Raw genomic sequence first — 23,007 nt, forward strand, 5'->3', positions numbered from 1 at the left:
CCGCATGTTTGAGGATCTTTGGCACAAGGCAGGTCAAGAGGGACCTAAGTCATGTTGCAGTCTAGTGCGGTGCCTGTTGTTTACTCATCCACAGAAGTGTAAGGTTCAGGGTCAGAAAGCACAAATCCAGGCCAAGATTTTGTGTCAACCAACCAGCTGAGTATAAAGAGTCACAGGCACAAAGTACTGAACTGGTTGGTTGGAACAAAATCTGGATTAGTATTTTCTGAATCTGAACTTTCCACCTCTGTTTATCCAGACATACATTTTCCATAACCAATGTGGTGGTCATTGTACATTACTGAGTAGGGCTGCATGACAAAACTGATTTTTTTCTGATAAATATTGTCATATTTATAAACCAAAAAATGTACCCAAAACCAACTATTGAATAGTATTTGTTATTATCTACCAATGGAGTCGGTCTTCACTGGCAAGTCAGCAGTGCACATTCCGGATAACTCTAGAAACTGAATTCTGAGACTTGCCCATAAACCAAGATGCCCCCACTGGTACACTGAAAATTCTTTCTTATTTAAAATTTTATTAAGAACGAATTTTAGAACGCAGGAATCTCAAGAAACGTTTTTAACGACCACCCCAAAAACCAAAATGTACGTATAAAATTAACAGCTGCAGCATAAATGCCTTTTTTATACTACTGTAGTTGCTGCAAGAGTCAATAGACATGACGCAGTGCCGGCAAATCTCCCACATATCCTCTCTGTGGAATCCAAAATATTACCATACAGCAGAAGATGACTGTCTTTTGGTGACCAGTTTCTCACAAATGTACCACACTGTATATGAGTGAATCCAACAGCAAGGATGAAGATGATTAGGATTGGCTTGGAGAGCGCATGCAGAACTCATGCAAAGGCAGCAGGGGAAAGCTAAGATTGACTTTAAACATGTACTAGATAATCGTGAAAAGGGACAAATCATTATAATCGCAAAGCTTGCCATGTTTTTATTCTTATGGCAGTGTTTTAGCAAAACTCATGGATGGTCGAAACTCAGCTGACTCATGTGCATAGCATGCGATGTAGATATTAACATCACACGTCGCATTAAAGAGCCGCACAGTCAAAACAGACCAGATTAAAAACCTCAACAGCTGCAACCACAGGAAACACAAGAAGTGCATGAGATACAGGCACACTGATGCTCAGGCCAAACTGACTGTGTTAATGGGGTGTTGATTTTGGCACATGGGGATGGATCTCTGCTTCCTGACCTGCCCGCTTCACGCACTCATGGTTTTGTGTGAAGAACAGCCTGTAACTCTTCTGTGGAGAAGACGTAAATCTCCCTGCACAGGAAGCAACACGAGTTTCATCTGTGTAAAATGTGTTTAATGAGCCTATGATGGTGATATCAAGGCTTCCAGTGCTGGATAACGGGGCCCTCTGACAAAGACAGCTGAACACTCAGTCAGGAAAAGGAAACGCAATCAGCATCTGATTCTACGTGTAGCTATCTCTTTTAATCAGCCGCCTCTACAGGTGTGCATCCATCAGTCACCCGGCCTATAGATGGATGAAGAGGATATTCCCCCTGCCTCCACCCCTGCCCTGCCATTCCCTGTTTCCATGGCAGCACAACCACCGCAGTTTTTCTGGCACCTGACTAGGCACTGTGCCCGAACGTCGCCCTATTTCTGTTTAAATGAGCCCCACGGGATCACATATACCCCTTAAGAATGGCCTTCCTTCTTTAATCCTCCCCAGGCTTCTGCCCCCTAGTGGGCACCACACTCATCGCCCTCCCTCTCTCTGTTGCCAAATCCATAGCTACCTGCGTAGCGACCGAGCCACAGTGTGTCACTCTGACAACCTTCTCTTTCTCTCTGTCATTTCATAACATGACATGGATACAGAACACGACAAGGAGCATTCAGAAAGATAAATTTATTTCATTTCCGACGCATAATGTTCTGATAACAGCCCTTAGTTATTAAAAATGCAAAATTAATTGTTGAGAAGCGATTAAAAAAGAAAATTAATGAAACTGGGTAATTACTTGGAATCACTGGGGTACATCAATTAAAAAAATTGAGACATCTATGACAAGCATATTCTAAGGCAGACATAAGTAATGGACAAATCAATCTTTGGGTATTGTCCTAACTCTCTGGTTATGTCTACAAATGCATCGACTCCATCTTAAAATAAGTGCAAAACAAATATACAGGGGAAGTAACAAGTGCTTTTGGTGTCAATCATAAACAATATACAGCAATTGTGTTTTACGAGGTCATACGTTGATCATATAGAAAGAAGACACAGAGTTTTACCTCAAATAATAGTGTCTATTACATTTGCATTATTGCACTTTGTTGCATTCTCAGCGAATGACTGAGTGGGAGATATCGGAGATACTGCCTGTCACATGGATCTATTGGCTGTTTCTCAAGTACCATTGCCAGTACCAAAACTGTGTTTCCCTAGTTCAGCAAATAACCATGATACCACTGCATCTGGCATGAAACCTCTAACCAGTTATAGTCTAAGCAATAAATACTTCCCAAGGATTCTATATGTCCCTTTTACTGCGGTGTTGGGCCTAATTTTTTCCATTTTACCCAATGAATAAACTCCCCTCCATTGAAAATGCTTAAATACCTCATTGCCATTTGCACCCATACCAAAGAAAAAGAGGTACACCCTCCGGTATATGTGCTGTGGCTCGGCTTGCTGGTTTCTTTTCACTGAGGGTGTTGCTGGATTCATGAAACAACGCACCATGTTGCTTGCATGATTCCAACCCGAGCTTGTCTCTATAGACGACAACCTTACAGTGAGAGCTACTTTTAGAAAGAAAATAATCTTGGTAGTGATGGTGACTCCATAAGCTGGCTGGAAATTAAACCGTCCACAAACGTCCACACTGTAGCAGGCCTCGACCGCGCAACGCTCATCCTACGACACAAAGTAGGCCTATGTGAAATAAAAAAACACATTCAAAGTCTGTTAAATGTTAGGAGAGCTACTCATTAGCTAGTAGTTCACATCACTATGTTGGCGACCACGGCTGTAGACCAATAATATCAAAAGGCTTTATCTAACCCATCCAATGGAATATTAGAATATAAGCCAATTTGTGTTCATTGGCACTCTTATTGACAGATGGCTAATGTGGTCCAGCAGCTACCAAATCTGGATCCCTGCTGTAAAACATGACTGCAAATGGGGAGACTAGCAGTTATCACTATATTATACATACTATATATACATATATACATTATATTACTGGTTATTTGAGATGAGCTAAATTTTGTGTCGATTTTAAACACTTAAAAGGGACTAGGCGTCTATTTTAAGTGTTTAAAATCGACACAAAATTTAAGCGTTCCCACAATTAGTAATAGACCATTTTCAGCACTGCTAAAATCAGACAGCGGAGAAAAAATTACAACTTGGCCCAGTCCTTGGAGCACCATGCTTGACTGACATGGATACAAATCTTATCCATCGCCCAGTGTCAGCTTTAATAAGAGTCCTTTCCTTTGTGGCTGCGACGGAAAGACAAGACAGCGTACGCCAAAATCAAATTATTCTACGCCTGACTGTGACCAGCGTAGCCCCAAAGAGAGTGGTGCCATTGATGCAAGCTGAAGACCATAACATTTTTAATTTTTCTTTAATTTTGCTTCGTTAAGAAAATTAGGATCAATTTAAGATTAATTTATAGGTGGAGCAGCATGTGATGTTGAAAGTCAAGACCATTTATCATTGTATTTTAGACATACATAGTAGAGCTATGCATTACATCACTAATAAGAGGGTGTACAGGGAACTTAAACTCAATTCAAGATCAGTGGTGTATTTGACATAATTTTCCAGTTTTATCCAATGGGTTTACCCAATGCCTCAATTACCCAATGAGTTGTTTTTTTTTTTTGCACACAGTATGATATATGGCGCCATGTGTTTGTGTGTAAATTCATCCCTCTCAACTGAGTTTGACAAATAGTTGCTACCTGCAGCCCCTGGGGCAAAGCAGGTCTCACCATGACAAATAAAGCGAGCAGAAATGGAGCTTGCAGGGGCCAGTGTCAAAAGTGTGCATCAGGAGAACAATTTCTGAAGCTGCAATTTTTTTTTTCTCCTTCCACTAAGAGATATCTTGTTGATGTATTGCTGGATGCCAGCTTATCCTATGCATGATACACCATTAATTGATTGCAGTTGTCAGGCTCTCTCAGTCTCACTTACATCACTAATAAGAGGGGTGCCGGGTAAATCCAGGAATGGGATATTAGAACATCCACATATTACTCACTAAAGCCACAAATCATGATTGCTTCTGAACGACAGAAATGGCGGCCTCAGTGGGACCAAAACCGTCACATCTAAAAATAAAAGTTCATTCTGTTAAGCTGTGGGACTTTAAAGAAAAAGCACAAACGGAAAGCGGCCAAGTGGGTCTGTACATGTTCCTGCAGGTGTGTATGGGAGTATAAGTCACTGAGTAAGGACAGAGCCATAGGAAGGGAAATGTGCAGACCTGTGCGATGAGAGCATTTCTTGTTGGGAGAGAAAACACCACTGGGTACGCTTCACCCCTTTCCTGACCCAATTATTTCTGTGCCTCTGGCAATTAGGATTAAAACTTTCTACTGCTGGAAAAACACAGCAATTCATTTGCTGGATTTCTAACAATAAAAAATGAAATTGTTTCTTTTATGAATGAAGGAAAATACATTGTTCGGCACTAGTTGACATGTAAAAAAACCCCACTATTATTTAAACAATAATAGCCCCAAATGACAGATGTGTCCCAGAGATTAAGCGGCTGTTTCGTTGAAGCCCAATAATCAAGAGTACTGTACCGTGAAAAACGTGGACATTATGAACGGAACTCCCTGCAATCTCGATAAATGGCACCAGAGCACATGACACCCCATCAAAAGCAAGCTTCTGTAAAATAGGAAGCCTGAATAAAACATTGACTGGAGGAGAGAACCCAAACACATTGCATCATCCCACAGCCATGCACACCTAGACCATTATTCCTCGACATGCTTTGCTCCGTTATAATTGGGGCTCCAGCTGGTATTGTGTGCTACACTATATGTCATTCTTTGTCAGTATTTCTCCTTGGAGCTTAAAAATTCCTATTTAAATTCTCATAAGGTTATATCCGGCCAATAAAATTTCTTTTAAAGATCTTTCAGAAAACTTACTATTTCAATGTTTTTTGCCTAAAAACTCAGCAAAGGGAGAAGGCAGGAGTCAGTCTTGTGGCCCATAACGACTGGAGTGTAAGACACTGGGGACTCGGCAAGTAATAGGGTATGAGCCGAAGGCGTGAGAAGCACGCGAGCAGAGCTCTATTAAAACGACAGGCTCTGTCAGTCTCCACGCACCCCGCCCAGTCGGCTCTTGTGCCGCACTCGGATCGCTGCTCCCGTTCTGTGGCGAGCAGCAGCGAGCATTGGCGTGCTGCAAAAATGGCTTGTTTTCTCCTGGCTTGGTCCTCGTTTAAGCTGAGCGCACACGCAGGACGATGCCTCCTCCCCGGCCTGTCTGCTTATGCTAATGGCTCATGTTGAAAATCCCGCTGAATGTTTCCTGGGGGGTGGGGGTGGGGGGCAGACTCCATATTCAGCCTCACAGAGAACCTGCCTTGGCTTAAAGCGCTCAAACTGAACTCTGCATATAGCCTTTTGACAGTAAGCCATTAGGCGAGACGTGCCCCACCAGCCCTGCTGCCGCCTGGGGCGGGCTACCATCCAATACACAAGCTTAGATCCCTATTCACCGAAGGAACGGCAAGGATTACAGCACAGAGAAATGATATTAGATATCTCCTATGTCAACACCTAGCATGTAAAGATCCAGGAACAGACAAATGCCTTCTGCATATGACATATGGAGCTGACTTTGATTGTTTCCTCCGAAGTGAGTGATGTCATCATTTTCGGGAAGCTGAGGCTGACACACATAAACGCATTTTAAATCCCGTTTGAACCTCCGCTTCTTTTATTGTGATCCTTTGGGGATTCGTGGAATATACTTTCCCATGCCAGTTCAAGCAGTCAAAGGCTTTTTTTTGTGTGAATGAGCCACAGCATTAAGGCAGCTCTGTGCTTCAGCAGCACGTTACACGGCGTCTATGAGCAGAGGAACGCGAAGGCGTTCCAGGTGCGCCCATACGCTGAGGAGCTCCGCGCGAAGAGGCACCCAGAGGTGGGGAAACAGACAAGGAGGACTTAGGGGTGGCAGGATGGAGGGAGATGTTAGCTAAGAGCACGACAAAGGGAGGAGGAGAATGAGAGGATTCCAGGAGAAGGCAAAGGCATGGAGACAGGGGCTGGAGGGAATGGAAACACGTAGAAGGGAGGAAGAGGAAAAACGGGAGAGGACGGATTCGAGGCACCGAATGACACCCAGCATGCTGAATGGATGTTTCCTCACACCTTGTAATGAAAGTGTCTGTTCTGAGGCAGGAAGCCATTGTCCTGTAATCATCTTAGCTGCAGGTGATTCTACGAAGAGCCATGACTCAAAGAAAGGCTGGCAGACCCTCTCTGACACAAAATGTATCTTTGACACAAAATGTATCTCGTGTGCACCGAGATACTGTAACTGAGCCCCAAAGTTATGTGAATGATGACCTATTACAGCACATGCGAAACACCGTTACAAATCTGATGTTATAAATAGCCAGATGCTATTTACTGTGAGAGGCCTTTAGTGGTTCACTGTAGATAAACATGCTCTGCCTGCCGTGAATTTACCAAGCTGAGAAAAGATTCTGACGAGTGATAATTCTGCTGCAGAGACCAAAGGGCAGTTCAGTCACTGAGCAGCAGCGACAGGCCATAAATGTTACGGGTTCGAGTATCCGGATACTGCCCTGCACTTAGGACTTTAAGCAGAAACTTAAACTGAATTACTTCACACATAGTTCAGCCATACAAATGAGCAGCATAATCTCACAAGTTAGAAGTTTTTGAACGTGAGTCGCCAAGCAATGACGTGATGAATGATTATGGTCTTGAGGGTGGGAGAGAGGTGGGATTGCTCCTGGTAAATTATAAACATGCATACCTTACCCAAAAGCAGCAGTGATCAGGGGGCTTTTGGATGCATAATGGGATAAGTGTGCACAATTTGTCCCACCTGGTGAGCCTCCAGCATTGTGCTCTGTATGTTCAGACGTCTTCTCTCTGCAAGACTCACCAAGGCCACAGATTCCATTTGAATTCTATTCAGACCTTATTTCAGATAAGCTGAGAATTCATCTCTCCTATGCAGTCACATTTTAAAGAGACAGGGGACAGTGCAAGGGGCACACAGGAGATTGTAGCCTCCGTAGGGAGCTGAATATGAATCATTTACCAAAGCTTCTCAGTGATTTCTTTCTGCTTTGTTGTACTGCAGCATGGTTGGAGATTGAAACCAATCAGAACAGGTGTTCTGCGGAAGAGGTGACTCAGAGATGGAGTGGATGGGCTGAGCTGGGTTCCTAAATGGCTTCGCTCTTATTTATGTTCCTGTAGAATCATGGAATCGATTTCCTGCCCAGGTTCTGCTACAGCTGACATGTCTGCCCCTTACCCCAGAACTCTTTCCACAAGCAGTGGTGACCCTTACTCCTCAGGGACCATTGATCGTTGGTTATGTGGTGGGAGTGCACGACAGATCACTCACCCACCAGCGGCTGTACGGCTGCCGCTGTGCTCCCTGTACATGTGTGATGCACCACTGAAGTGAAAGGTTCCACATAATGAGTTCTGTTACACATCCGCACTGTCAAAGCTTGCAGTATACTGAGCTTTGGTTGTTTAACGCTACTTTGATCTGTAAGTAACATGTCGGTAGGACCAAGCTTCTCCCGATCCTAACAGTACCACACCAGTCACCTTCAATAAGTATTTACTAAATGCTAATCAATGAATGTGCAATAATAAAAGGACAATAAAATTCTCAGCCCAGATATACATTCATCATAGTTGGCCTCACAGAGCTGTTGTGATCTCACAGCCTTCCACATCACAGCTTTACAGCACTGTCATTATCAACCAGCTACCCCATGCAGCAAGGCAAACCAGAATCCCATTACAATTCAGCAGAAGGAAAAAAAAACGTTATGGATGTTCTTCCGTAGTGAGTCTAATTACAGTTACAAATGCGAGTTAGTGGTGCTGGCTTGGTATCATCCTTGAAGTGTCTTAGAGATAGATTAAAGAGTACAGGGTTGAGCGTAGGTATAGTTGGTCCTTTAAGATGTATAATAGCAAGTGTTTTGTTATAGATAAATAGTTTTTTTTTATGCTCTTTTCACTGCATGCCTTTGTGTTGAGCATCCAGGCTTGAAATGCTTTCGAAATCACAGATGACCACTGTATTTTATGCAAATATAAATGCAGGGGAGCTTTTATTTCATTCACTCTGGGAAAACTGAATCAAAGGAAGTTTGACCCTTTGATGATCACTGCAGACCTGCCCTAAACAGAGTTTTAGGACAGCGGAGCGAGCGACAGGTGGCCGGGCATTGCCCATTTCAGCTGGTCACACCCTAGCAGCAGAACATCATCAGTGAGAGCCACAGGCACCATAAAAGCACGGATGCCTGTCCACCTGGGCACCGGGGGGCTGGGCTCCCTACTTCTTCACTGGATCTATCTCCTCCTGTAGTAAATCTGTCACTTCTCCACATATTACTCCATCCAGGCATTACCCCACTTAAATAATTCATCAGGCCTTTTCAGTTTTACTGGGGCCTCCTCTGGCACAGATGATAAGGACAGCTCATTTGTGCTTTACTTTCCCTATAGACTGGCCCTTGTGCGGAAACAGAAGGACATGGGACAGCTGGACCCTAACCCTAAGCAATCCTTTGCAGGCACCAACTTACAACTGCCCATGTTGAAACCATCTATTAAACCAGAATTAAACTGCATTTATTAATCTAGAATTCATGAATATTTCTGCATTGATTTCCCACATATTTGGTGGGATTCTTCAAATACCAGGCTGTTTGTGTGTTACACAGACAGCACTCATGAAAAAAGCTATACAATACTGACAGTACCATCCATCCAAATTAGACATCAAATCAGGTTACCTGCTATCACCGTGGGAACCAGTATATGCAATGCAACACAGAATTGATCAGTGATACAGTATAGGGGCGTGCACACCACGGGTCAAGGAAATGCAAGAGTTTAATGGAAATAACGATGCTTCTGTGAACCAGCTGCACACAGAAACAGGTTAAAAGGCACTTTCATTTCTTTGGAAGGGTGTCATTAGAAAGCAATTATGGAGCCCGTCAGTATGACCTCCTCACATTTTACAATGTCTCACTTATTGTTAAATTGACCGGTGCTCTTATTCTCCAAACTTACATGTCGTTTTTGGAAAGATTAAAAACAAAACAAAACAGGAAACTTAATGTGAAAGTAATGAGTGAAGATCAGAATAAAAGGAACATCAACAGGGCTTGCATTAATCATTGCTCTCATTCAGTTTGTGTAACAGGCATTCAAGTGCATGCATAAAAAGTATAGTTTGAAGGTGCTTTCCATTTAAATCTCAAGGGGAGTTACAGTTTACAGCCTGGGCCGTTCACAGCTTACTGCAGTTTTTGGGGAAGAAAATGGGGAACAAATAATATCAGCTCCAGTTCATTTTCTTAAAATGATCCTTTAACAATAACAGTCTTTAAACTGGAAGTTCAGATGATCAAAGATCTCACCCATTACTGTCCCACCACAGATGCAGTGATGATAAACGGAAATGAATGAGTTCCATGGAAGACTGAGCAGACGCATTCTACAAGCTTAACTTTGACACAATGGAGGTTCCTCTAGCTACGGGATGGGGTTCAGAGTTTGGCAGCAGAACTGGCGAGAAACCGGCCCCCTGGGGAGATAGGACAGTTTTATCACCTGTGCCAGATAAGTCGGGGCCAGACATTGAGAGCTGAACCATTTGTCTGTGGATGATAACAGCCGTTTTCTCCTTGTTTGGCTGGGTGACCATCTTGGTGTCTTTACCTCTGGGCATGAGGACAGAGTGAAATCAAAACAGCAAAGAGAATGTGAGCGACTGCTTGGCCAAGAGCAAAAGCCTGGCCCCCACATTTACCCAAATTTAAAATGTTATTGCAGTGATTGCCTCCTTGATGAGCTATCCAAACACTTCCTGAAACTGTAAAAGAGGTTAATTTGTTTCTCACTGTATGGTCACCAATAAACTACAGGAAACACACACGTTGAGACTGAGGCTGTTGTGATTATATTATGAGATATTGAGTTGTCAACAGAACAAGCTGGCTGTTGTCTTATTTATCGGAAACTTTGTTTATGCCTGGGAATAGAGCAGGATTGAATAAATTAGAATGCTCCTACACTCTGGGCAGATGGTTTAGCATAGACCATACGTCTTTCTGAACTTACAGGCTATGCAGATTAAATATTCCAGTGCTGCTGGCCTTCTGGTAATAAAGTTTCTCTTCTCTCTGAAGGTGCTAAAGGCCCAGATCAACCATTCAGGAAATGTCCTGCAGTGAAACCTGCGGCTGTAAAAGCGCATTATTGACTTTTGCAAAAGATTTTTTAAACATATGCAAATAAGAACAGCAGTGAACTGAGATGCAGTGATTTATGTTCTGAGACTTGAATGCATTTGCTGAATTACATCTGCAGTCATTTCCATTTATTATGCCCATGCAGACATACTGTAGGAGCGATTGTGTAGCGTAAGAAAATGGATGGAAATGATGAAATCAAATATTTATCTATGTGAACAACTGAAAATAGTTACTTTGCAGAAAGGGCAATGAATTAGCAAACTAAAGCACTGCAGGGAGAGCGGTAGCATAGCGTCCAATGAGACTATGCTTTATATAGGGGAATCAATAAAATATTCAACCTACAGTGCAACCATTAAATTTCCTTTTTAAAACTTTCCAACAACAAAACACTTGAATCGCCATTACTCTGCAAAAGATAAATGTTCACAAGTATGAATAAAGTATAAATAAAAGCCATATCAAGGGGAAAAAAACTGTATTCCCAGTATGGAAATGATATGAATTCAGTCGACATTATGGAGTTTTTTTTTCTAAAGCTACTGAAATTGCATGCATGGCAAAGACATTTTTAGCACAATATTAAGAGAACCTGGAAGAGAAGGTTAGGTATTTGTGTCTCCCGTATCGCGGAGGAATGCTCTTTAAGCACTGTTAGGGCTCACAGCTTATACACGCTCCGACTCCCATCTCCTCTTCTTTCCATGGATAGGGCCTCTAATGGCTGCTGTAAATGTCATGGATAATAGACCCTGACAAGCCCAGTTCCTTCTGATTTCACCCTCCTCCCCCAATCCACCCATCCCTCACCGCCCCCCGCGGCCCACTGACACCTGCAGCTCTGCTGCTGCACGCTGTTAATTACACAGGTATATTTTGACAGGGCAGGGCCAAACAAGGTCTACAAGCTGCCCCTCCTCACATTAGGCTTATCGTGCTCCTGTTGTTGTGTGTACACACGTGAGCGCCCGTGCTTTTGTTCGTGCGCCTGTGTGTATCTGAAATACAGCGTCAGTTTCTCCTTGATCCGTGTGCTGACAGTAATTAATGCTGACATATGAGCTCTCCCCCCTGCACACATACAGAGAGAGGAAGCATAGGCACTTCTCGACAAACAGGGAAAAGGGCTGCTCTGTATACGCCACCTTCACATCTGTCACTCTCCTTCGCACGATGCGAACAATTACGGTCTGTGTGGCAGGCAGGAGTTGGCTGAAGGAAAACAGCTCTTTAATTCCAATCATTTGCACTCTCTGTGCCCTGGGGATTTAACACTACCGATCAGACAGCTGCCTCCACGCCCTGTGACAGCCTTTTGACATGCGAGAGCGTGTGATCTTCCCCAGGAAAACGCAGGTTCGTTCAGCGGTGATACTCTCCGTCACCCCCTTCAGCCGACAGCTCGCGCCGCAATCCTGCTCTTCCGCGGTTTTTCAAAGAAACGAACGCACGTAAACACAGCGTATTCAAATTGCGCTTGCTGTGTTTTGAAATTCCACACTGAAAGCAATCGGCGGGGCCAAGGTTCAAAGAAAGTGCAAGTCTCTCCACAGATCCAGGTGCAAAATGATTAATGCGGCCATTTCAATATCTGGAGAAGTCATGAGCAGAGGCAATGAGTGGAAGAAAGTATTAATGATCTTCCAGACTTGGTTGCTGGAGCCTGCAAATACCCACAGAAACTGCTGTTTAAACGTGACAAAGCCATTCAGCCACCGAGTTACCTCAGGCACAGGAAATAGAAATTAGTCTCAGGTGAATCACTGTGCTTCTTGCTAGCATTTCAAATAATATTTTTAAATGATTACAATCTCTAATTTATCTCCTCAAATTATAGAAACATGTTTTTAGTCCCTTTAAAACAAGGCTAAATTGAACACAGAAATTGTCTCTGACCTCACTGCTTACAAGGTATTTGAGAGACTGCCAAATATGAGGTTTTATTATGGATTCCTGGCATATTATGCCAGGAATAAAACCTCAGCCTGCTATAGGTGTAACATATTGAGTGTAAAACCTGATCAAAAGTCATTTTATTTTCATCTAGAGCAGACAATTCCTGGGGTGTTTTATAGACAAATCATTCGGAACCATTTGTGCATGTTTCAGAGCTCTTTTGTTCAATACAGTTTTCATTTGTCTGCCTTCCTGGAATGTGCAGCCAATAGATGCTCAAGAAAAAAAAACATTTAAAAGTAAATTAATAAAACAAATGGCTTGTGAACATAAAGCCCTGTGCGTTTTACACTCATATTAAATCACAATGTCACGTTCCACATGACAGCACTTAAATTCATTTACTTGACTGATTTACCCCATTGACGCAATCAGAGCAGGGCCCTGCCTACTGAAAAATGTATTTTTCATTTACTGCAGTGGAAATTCATCCACACTGCTTTCCATGCTAGTGTTCCACGCTGATTTTGAGAAGAGATTTTAATGCCCATCACCTTTAATGCCCAAGTTGTTCCCACAACAGGGAGGACACACGTGTCGGCCTTCCGGAAAGCTCTGGTGGCAGCAATCAGGACAGGCACAGCTGTGTCAAGAAGACGACCGAGGAAGTTAGGAAAAATGCTGCCGTGGCTTCAGACCTGTTATCTCTCCTACCACTTAGAGATTATTTTCCATTCCTCCTCCTGTTATTTCCTCCTGAGCACTTGTGGAAAGAGAGAGGGAGTGATAGAGGCTGTTGCCAGGTAGTGTGTGGCGACTGAGTAGAGAGACTCGCTAACTTTATATAATTAAATCCTGCGGTCAGATTTTCCCTCAAGCTCTGCTGTCGGTGGGGCTGCCTCTGACTGCTTCTGATTGGCACTCGGGGAGATCAGCCAACCAGTAAATCCCCTTCCCCACTCCATCTTCCTTTCAGCCTTTCATTGCCTCGTGCCTACACTGCCTCCCAAACTCGCAGCTCTACCCCTTGGAGGTCCCACTCAGGCTCCAGGAGACACTGGGCTTTGGGCTTGTAGCTAAAGGAGCCCTCTGTGTGTAAACCAAGAGAACGGGGCCTGCGAGCTTTACAAGCACAACACCTAGAACTTTGTTTCACAACTGTGTTTATTCTAAGCCAATGCACCCCCTTTTGCTACCAAAAGCCAAAGATCTTTATACAGAAATAATTCAAAAAATCATAGAAGAAGGAAGAGAACACAGACTGCTTCTGCTTAGAAGTTATGGAAGATGGAGATCCTCTGCTCACTGCCCTGCTCCACTTTGCCATCATATATAACGCAGAAGGTCATGTTAGATTGGCAGGGTTTGCTCGTGGAACCAGAGGAAGAAGCAAGGTGGGAGGGAGGGGGGGTAACGTTAGTCGCCGCTTTCAAATCTCTCTATGAACCGTCACTCCAAAAGCCCTCTGTGACAGAAGGTCTTGAAACAGCCTTCAGTTTCCTTCACACAGTGCTGAAGAAAAGAACAAGCGAAATCCCCCTCAGATTTACAGCTATGGTGTATGTCACAGCTTTGTCATCAGAAAGCCTGGGTTTTGTTTCAGCACCTGAATCTCTGTGTCCATTATTACATTTCACTGGGTTAAAGTCCTGCGAGCCAGAGGGCGAAGCTGCCGGTGGCATTTCCTGTACAAAAAACTGGTGCCAGTCAACGAGTCCGGGAGGATTTCAACATCCCAGACAAATGGGAGAAATTACGGCCAGATATTATCTGTATGTATTATTGAGCTTAAAAACTATCTATAGGTAGGGTATATAAAGAATGACATCAAGGCATGTAGATTTATAATATATTATATTAAAAAGAAAGCTATTTCAAATAAAATAAGTCCCGTCAATAGACTCACGTGCGTAATGCAAAACTAAATCAATAAATATTATGCAAGCATTGTAACACGTAAACACAAAGAATTTCAGCAGAGATCACAGTCTCCGTGAAGATCAATTTTTTAAATAAAAGATATGTGGAAATTTAATTTTAGCCCATGTGAATACATTTCAAATTGTGCTCAAAGGGAATTATTTTCACCGGACATTATGACCAAAGACATTTAAATTTGTTGGACTTTTCCAACTATGGTTGCTGGTACACGAATGCTTCCATGAACAGGGGCTTGTATGATGTTTGGCTGGGAGTCAGTACGAGGAAATTACACCTGGCTGTCAGAGGGAGACTGTTAATCACCCCTTAGGGCATCATCCATCCAACATCCTACAACCAGCCACTTACCCTGGGCTGGGTCACCAGGGGCCTGGAGACGGTGCCAGACTATGGGAGGAAACCCACTGGACATGGGGGGGGGGGGCACATGAATGAAGGGGGAATTCAACCCCCAAATTCTGGAAGCGTGTGGCAGTGGTAGCCACCGTGCCGTAAATGTATCATAAAGAGGGAAGGAGTTGGATATGGGGCAGAAGTCAAAGGCCATAAACAGCAGAATGCTTTCTGGGATATTTTCATGATCCCTTGCTAGGCTGGATTAATCCCTGTTCCAAAACTTGCTATATAAACAATAGAATCCGTCATAGCTTTAGAACACTGCATATTTTCCATCATACATGCCCTACTTAAGGTGTTTGTCTGCATGCCCCCCCTGCTGTTCCATTTCAGCGGGAATCCTACTGTTCTTTTGTTTTTTTTTCATCTATCACACAATGTCTTCCCCAGGTTCAGAAAGCCCAGACTTATGCCGCACTATGTGACGTTACAATGTTACAATGACAAGTAATCGGTTTGTTCCCCTGAAGCTCCAACGGCTACTCAGATGTCAAAGATTCACGTCTTGGGATGGATGTGGACAGAAGGAGGAATCAAAGGTCAAAGTGCTGCTACTAGTGACACCAGCCTTCATGCGGAGGCTGACTGAGACCTAGGGCTAGATGCTTTGGGGAAAATATCTAATTGGAATTTTTCTGACAGATACTGCAATTGCGATTTGACTCGCAATATTTTTTTTTAAGTCAAGCTTCAATATCCAGTGTGCAATAGATTTAAAACATATGACACAGCTGCCAACTCTCACGCATCTGGCGTGACACTCACGCTCTCAGACTCACGTTCATGCAATAAATTTTACAGCATATCTATATTATTCCATTGTCAACCTAAAATTAGCTACATGAAAAGTGTTGGGGTAGTTTGCAAGCCCTACATACTATTTAGAAGGCAACAAAACTGTTACGTCCATGTAAATAAACATGCATGTGTGTGTAGACTTGTCTCAAATTGAAAACCTTTGCTGTAACCGCTTGTCCTATTCAAGGTTTCGGAGGGTCCGGGGCCTTTAAGTGAAGCTATAAAGGCGAGGCAGGGAACAACCCAGGATGGGGCGCCAACCCATTGCAGTCATTAAAATCCAGTGATTTTTATAATTAAAAAAACACGCTATATGTTTTCTGCTACATTTGTTGTTGTTGTGCATTCTGGTTCATTTAGGATAGCTTAATGTCGACAGACATCAGAAGGTTTTTTGCTGCTCGCTGGAGTGCTGGAGCAGGGGCTGAGGGTGCATTTTAAGCATGTTTAATCAGATGAGCTTGAACAGACCGACTTGAATATATTGTCTTTGATAGAAACTTGTACTAGAAATAAGTCAACGAGTGGAGCTGTCGTCATTGTCAGCTCTATGTGATAAAAGTTGTCTTTGAATGCTTTGCAGATGAACTCCTGTACTAATGTTGAATATTTAGGAACTACATGACTGCCTTCCTCTTCTCAAAGAGCTCTCACAGTAAAGGGGATGCTAAGACAGTATAGAGCGTATAACCCCGTGACCTCCGCACCCTCCAGAAATGCTCTTTCCGAGCCTCATCACACCTTCTCTCAGCTTTTCCCTGTCCATCAACCCTTTGGCTTCTAGGAACACACACCAATGTTATATTAATATTATGAGAACTGGGTGCACATATGAGGCTCAAGAGACTTTTGTGGCAAGTGCCAACCCCAACCCAGATACACGCAGACATGTGTAAAGGCGTCCATGGCAGTGTGGGAATTTACATTCATGACCCCGTGTCTGTGAGACGTGCAGCGTCAAAATATGTCCTTGTCCCTGAACAGGAGAAGGTAGGTTAATGTCCAGGGTAGGAGGCAGCCAGAGCTCAGTGAAAGGAAGCCTGATGGGCAGCAGGTTACGACATCTTGGCTTGTCATCTACATCCCTCAGGCTGCTACAGCACTATTGCATTGCTGCATTAATGTCACAGAAATGTTGCACACAATCCAGCTTCCAGGACACAGAGCTAATTTCCCTGATTACAACGCCCTACTCCAGTCAATAGTACACAGGGCCAGAGCTATTCCCGATCATATTAATCTCCTGGCTTTTATCAGAGCTGGCTAAACCGGTGTCCTTAGGAGACATTAATGATCAATCACAGTTGTTCCTAGGTGGTCTGCGATCAATAGAACCCACAGCCAAGTGTGCAATCAAAACGCAAGGGGAAGCTAAACAATTACGTCACCGAAAAGAAAAAAAAAAAGAACTTCATTTGGAAATCTGACGCACTGCTGCTGCATCTAAATATTTAATCAGAGTGTCTAGAAATTAAAAGGCCGGTGAGAGACGGCTGGGTGGCTCCCGTCTCTGTGGACCATAAAGGAAGATAAAAACAGGGAATAAAAGGTCTCTAGCTTGCGCTCATTTTTATTTATCTCCCCTTATTCGATGGTTTTAATTAGAAAGCACTTGATAATGGACAATTATCTGAAGCAGCCTGTGACACATCTGTACCTAGAAGACTGATCTGAGGCACCACGCGGCTCCTTAATGGTGCCGAGCCATTCGCAACAAAAAGATGTGGCTAAACAGTGACACCATGTGGCTCGGGAAGGATCTGCAGGCTGAGCTGGCAGCAGAGTGACACCAATACCGTTATTGATGAACAAGTGATATGTGGTGAAGAGTCAATTCCTTTTTAGAGCCGCAATACACCTAATAATCCTTACAAATACAAACCAATTATCAGTCATGCAACTGCGTTCCAGAATATGCCTCATATCATATTTCACATAATTCATTTTTTGGCACTTTCAAAAAGAGCTATAGAATATTGTAATACCAATATTTTCTAAGCATTTTATAATCCATATAATTCTATTCAAATCCCAGAAAATATTACCATGGTTTTACTCATATGGTTTGAAAATAATAACCCATGATTATCAGCAACAAGCCAGATGTTTAGCATGTGTTTCACATCCATTTTCTATCAAATACACACTTGCATATTCACAGTGCTGCCATACACACAAACATATATATGCATACACTCTGTGCCCACTCCATTAAGCCCACGGAGTCACACCACCTTAGCTGTTTCAATGCATAGCTAATCAGTAACTGAACCTGTTGTTCAGTTACTGATTAGCTGACAGTGAAAGTTGCTCCCACAATTAGCAGTTAGTCGGGTGAGGTTGCTGAGGATGTCAGAGTACAAGAGTGCAGCTGGATACATTGTAACTGGATATGATGTATCTAATTACAACGTATCCATCAAGGCAGGGATGGTGCGGGGGGTGGGGAGGAGAGAAGGTCCTGCCTCTCAGCACTTCTATCTGCCAGACAAAGCCAGTGCACCCCCATTCCAAAAATTAGCATATGGCAAATCACGCAGTCTGCAGAAGGAGAGCTAATGTCTAATGTCATTTAAAGTAATGTATTCCCATATGTGTCCTCAAGCTCACTACCTTAATGTAGGCACCCTAATTTCTGAAAACCCAGGGAAGCTGCAAAGTGAAGAACCCAAGCTGCTGAAGTTGGGCTGCCGGAGCAGCAAAATATCCCCACCTGGTGGTCAATTTGTGCACATACATCTCTCCATAGGCCCACGTTGAAAACAGAATTCATGTGGACACTTGTAGTAAACTGTTTTCTGTAATATATAATCAGATGAAGGATGGCAGTGGAACAGAAGGTCACCACAAAGGGGAAGATGCAGGGCAGTGCACTGCACGCAGTCGATGTGAAGACCACAAAGGGGAACATGCAGGGCAGTGCACTGCATGCAGTCGATGTGAAGGGCTTCGCAGTTCAATTCCAGAACTGAAAATAAGCCTCTTTCTACAAATTTATTAATAAACTCTGGTCACAGTGAACATGCAACAAAATTCTGAATACAAAATCTAGTTCAGCAAGGAGGAGTGTTTACAAAATATCTAAACTTTGGTTGATAAATAATATGAAAAGTGAGTGGAGTCCCAGGATGATATCCCTATCCCACTGCAGAAAAACAGAAATGTCCATCCATCTTCTGAAACTGCTTAGCCTGGTCAGGGTTGCAGGGGGTCCGGAGCCTATCCTGAAGGCTACGGGCACAAGGCAGGGAACAACCCAAGATGGGGTGCCAACCCATCACAGGGCACACGCACACACACACACACACACACCTATGGGTAATTTGGTAACTCCAATCTGCCTCAGCATGTTTTTCGATGGTGGGGGGAAACCAGAGTACCCGAAGGAAACCCCACAACGACACGGGGAGAATATGCAAACTCCACACACATAGAGCCATGGTGGAGACTCAAACACGGATTCCAGAAGTGTGAGGCGACAGTGCTACCCACTGCACCACTGCACCACCCCCCCCCCACACACAAATGTAACAAACATAATAATAATCGCTAAAGCAAAATTCAGATGTCAGCAGACCTTTCTAAAGATTTGGTGTTCAATCTACAGAAGACTACTTTGAGTGGACAGCCTGCACTGAGAAAATGATTCGCAGTAATTAGCTGCAAATCGGCCCCAGAACCACCACGGTCACCGGAGCCTCAGCGCAAGCAGGCATGCAGATGAGCACCTAATGGAAGATGACATCATCTGCAATGGCTGCATAATGACTGCTGTCTGCCGCTGCCGGGGTTTGGCGTGGACGCCTCTGAGGGTCTCATCCGTCAGTGGCAGTGCCGTGCGTCGGCGTGCTCAGCAGTCCTGGAGTCCCAGAGGAGGGAGTCTCTGCGTGGAGTGCATTTTTACAGCCAGGATGCCGGTGAGCCACTGGTATGAGCCCGAGCGTTAGTGTTTCTGCCTGCTGCAGGAACATACGGCCTGACACTGTGACACTAACGTGGTGTGAACCAGGCCTCAATAGAGAACCTGGAAATGACAGCATTACTTTTGCAAATTGAGTTCTTAACCAGTACTTTGAGGGCATAACCTTACCCTGCCAGACACTGCTTTACAAAGAGCCTGGATCCAGAATTATCTGTTAGCTGATTGACACAATCTGAATGTAACTACGTGTGCAAGGTTGAGAAGGAGAGCCACTGAATTGCAGCTTACCGATATTCAAAATACATACATTGCATAGCTATCCCCAGCACACACACACACACACACACACACACGAGCATATGCACACGCAAGTCAATGCAATCAGAAGGCATGGGGTTCAGAAGTGTAATTAGGTACATTAGCTTCCAAACTACCAATATCTATGCGATACAGAACAGTAAGCGATGCTGCTTTTTATCAGCTGGGCCCTGACTGCAGCTGCAGTGACTGCTGACTGAAACATAAAGTCTAAGCAGACTGCTTGAGGATAATCCCCCCTTTAATCATGCACATATATTTGCTCTAAAGCCGTTACACTTGAAAGTCATCACTCTGTGGGATAAACAGCTTCAGTGCTCTTTTTTTGTGTGGCACTGACTAGAAAGAATACGCTTTATATACTGCAGATTATAGCTTATCCCACCCTCACCCCACCCCCGTACCATTATAAAAGTAATTGGAATTGCAATGAGGAAGGCACAGGAGCATGTGCATCCCCCTGGAACAGAGGCACTTTGAACACCCTCAGACGTCTCGTCCTTCCTATGGAGGGAAAGGGCCATGTGTAACTTTCACTATTGGATGAAGCATTCCCCCCACCGCTATCCCAGTGAACACCCCCAGCTAGTCCAAAACACCGATTTCTATGCACGAGGAGTGATTAGTGTGACGTTCCAGATAAGGACACATGTGCCACCAGCCAGAGCTCTGAAATGGAGCATCTAGGTTTGTACACTGCTGTAAATCACTATTGCGGTGATATAAAGGAACAGTAATACCAGTTAAAGTCGTCAAATTTCACATGCAGATCACTATCTGACCATTATATCTACACCTTACAAATATTTTATTGTTATTTTGTAAGTAGAAAATGTCATTATCATATTCTATGCTGTTCCTTTTCTTGCAATACGGGAGTTTAAAGATAGCAGAATTCGAATCTTTGAGCTGGTATAGACAAAAGAAGCACTCATAATAACTGAAGATTAAGTGATGTAAGGATTTTTGAAGGTATATCACAATATTTTTAAAATTATGATAGAGTCCCATTTGTGGTACAAACCCAAAGCTCATAAGCGATGGAAGATACTGGCAAAGTGGACCTAACAGTAACAGGGTACAGGTACAATTCCAATGAATGTAAAAGTCATACATAAAAACTACTATTAAAAGTCTGGTGTAAAAGCAAAGTGCAAAAGGTACAGGTAAAAGTCCAATGTAAAAGTCAATATTAAAAGTTACAGGTAAAAGACCAATATAAAACCTAAGAGCAAAAGGTAGAGTTAAAAGTTCAATGTAAAAGCCAAGATCAAAAGGTACCGGTAAAAGTCCAATCTGAAAGCCAATAGCAGTAGCTACAGGTAAAACCCCAAAGTAAAAGCCAACAGCAAAAGCTACAGATAAAAGTGAAATGTGAAAGCCAATAGCAAAAGCTACAATCAAAACTCCATTGTAAAAGCCAACTGCAAAAGCTACAGGAACAAGCCCAATGTAAAAGCCAAAAGCAAAAGCTACAGGTAACAGTGTAAAAAAACATGTGTACAAACAGGCAGACATGAGTTATAAGTGCAAGTGATCAGTATAAAAGTGAACAGGACAGGAAAAGGGCCAAAGACTCACAGGGGTGCTGCCATCTGAGAGGGTGGCCATGCTGATGGATGTGCTCATCTTGCTGGAGGAAGACAGGGACGGGGGTGAGGGGCTCCTCTTCTCAAGGCAGCTGTGGTGCATGACGTCCTGTCGCTGCATGAACTCACGCCATGCACGCTGGATTCTGACCACAGGAAAAGCAAGCCTTTACATAGAAATCAGAACTAAATATGCAATCACAAATCACTATGGATACCAGAGGAATGACTGCTGTCTGTATGAGGTTATATATGTATTGTGATGGGGTCTACAGCTCAGTCGCTGAAGTGGTGTTATTTCATAGCTAACCAGTTGATGGCAGTATAGAGATGCCAGAAACCGAGGTAATTTTTCCTTAAAACCAGACTACAGGTTTCATGTATCAGGTGCAATTAGAAACATCCTGATTTAGACACATGAAGATAGTAATTTTAGGTTATTTCCTTAAATAAAATGCTGATTTCAACTTAGCCGCTTCCCAGGAAAATTTGCTTTTTTGTGAAGAGCTGAGGAATGCATCTTCTCCTGGTTTCCCAGAGAGACAGTGATTCTGTGTCCAAGGCTACCATATGTCAGTCTGCGAGGCTTTAATAAAACTGGATAAAATAACAGCCCAGGCGGGGAGCCATCTGCCAGCATGGAGCTGTGATTGACGTGCTGGGGAGCGCCGGGGTGAGCGTGGGGGCCCTCAAATGAAAGAAGAACCGTAACTCACATCAACACCTTGGACTCCAGCGGCCGAGCGGTGACAGGAATCTGGGTAATGTTGTTCTCCAGGTCCATGGTCAGCGGATGACTGCAGTGGAAAAAGAGAACAGAAGAGAGGGAGAAGAAACTAACTGATTAGAGAGAGGAGAGATGAGGGAAAGGAGAATAAAGAGAACTAACAGTCATTAAGAGAGGCCAGACTGTTGGAGGTGGTACCAGGAGCACCAGGCAGAAAAATTCAAACAAGGTCCCAGCAAGACATATGCATGAGACATGAATTACTGATGAAATATTAGTTCTTCAGGTTTGCATTAATTTATGTATATGTATGGGTATATGTACTGTCTGGATGCTGAGTCGCTCTCTCTCTCTCTGTATGAGTATGCTGTACACGTAGGCAGCTGTGTGTTTGGGCACACTCACTGGTAATCTCCTTCATTTCCAAACTTCAGGCCAGTCTGCAGCTCCTTCAGCTCCTCCTGAGGGAAAGAAAGCATGGAGAGGAGGTGCGGCTTTAATCCGCAGCTACAGTAACACACTGTAACACGCAGAAAGTCCAGGGAAAGGTCAGGTGAAGCCACAGCGCAGGGCTCTCCTGCAGCTTACACAGCCAGCGTTTCTCGCACAGTGAGTCATGCTACACTGGAAGATTAACGCCCATCCCCACTGCATGTCAACCCCTCCCCAATGCTGTGATTGAAGATAATTATGCAAAACCCTGACCTTAAATTTCTTCAGTAAAATACCCTATAAATGGGTAAGCTAAACATCATCACCCCAAAAAAAAAAAAACAAGCATGAATGAATGAATGAATAAATAGACAAACAAACAAACAAATAAATAGTAATAATAATAGGAGATTGAAAGTGCAGTGCCAAAATCCCAACAG

General features: G+C 43.5%; 1 protein-coding gene across 2 annotated transcripts in view; it reads right to left on the reverse strand.

The window, feature by feature from the left end:
• The window catches only part of schip1 (schwannomin interacting protein 1), a 166,242-nt gene that overhangs the window by 97,761 nt on the left and 45,474 nt on the right, over nucleotides 1-23,007 (reverse strand). For both annotated transcript variants that reach the window (XM_023807288.2, XM_023807287.2), the window contains 3 exons: nucleotides 22,541-22,596; nucleotides 22,125-22,205; nucleotides 21,401-21,554 (listed from right to left, as the gene is read on the reverse strand). In XM_023807288.2, coding sequence (XP_023663056.1) covers nucleotides 21,401-21,554; nucleotides 22,125-22,192 — 222 coding nt within the window. In that variant the 5' untranslated portion in view covers nucleotides 22,193-22,205; nucleotides 22,541-22,596. The remainder of the gene's footprint in view (nucleotides 1-21,400; nucleotides 21,555-22,124; nucleotides 22,206-22,540; nucleotides 22,597-23,007) is intronic.

The sequence above is a fragment of the Paramormyrops kingsleyae genome, chromosome 17 (assembly GCF_048594095.1).
Source record: "Paramormyrops kingsleyae isolate MSU_618 chromosome 17, PKINGS_0.4, whole genome shotgun sequence".
In the NCBI taxonomy this organism is placed as follows: domain Eukaryota; kingdom Metazoa; phylum Chordata; class Actinopteri; order Osteoglossiformes; family Mormyridae; genus Paramormyrops; species Paramormyrops kingsleyae.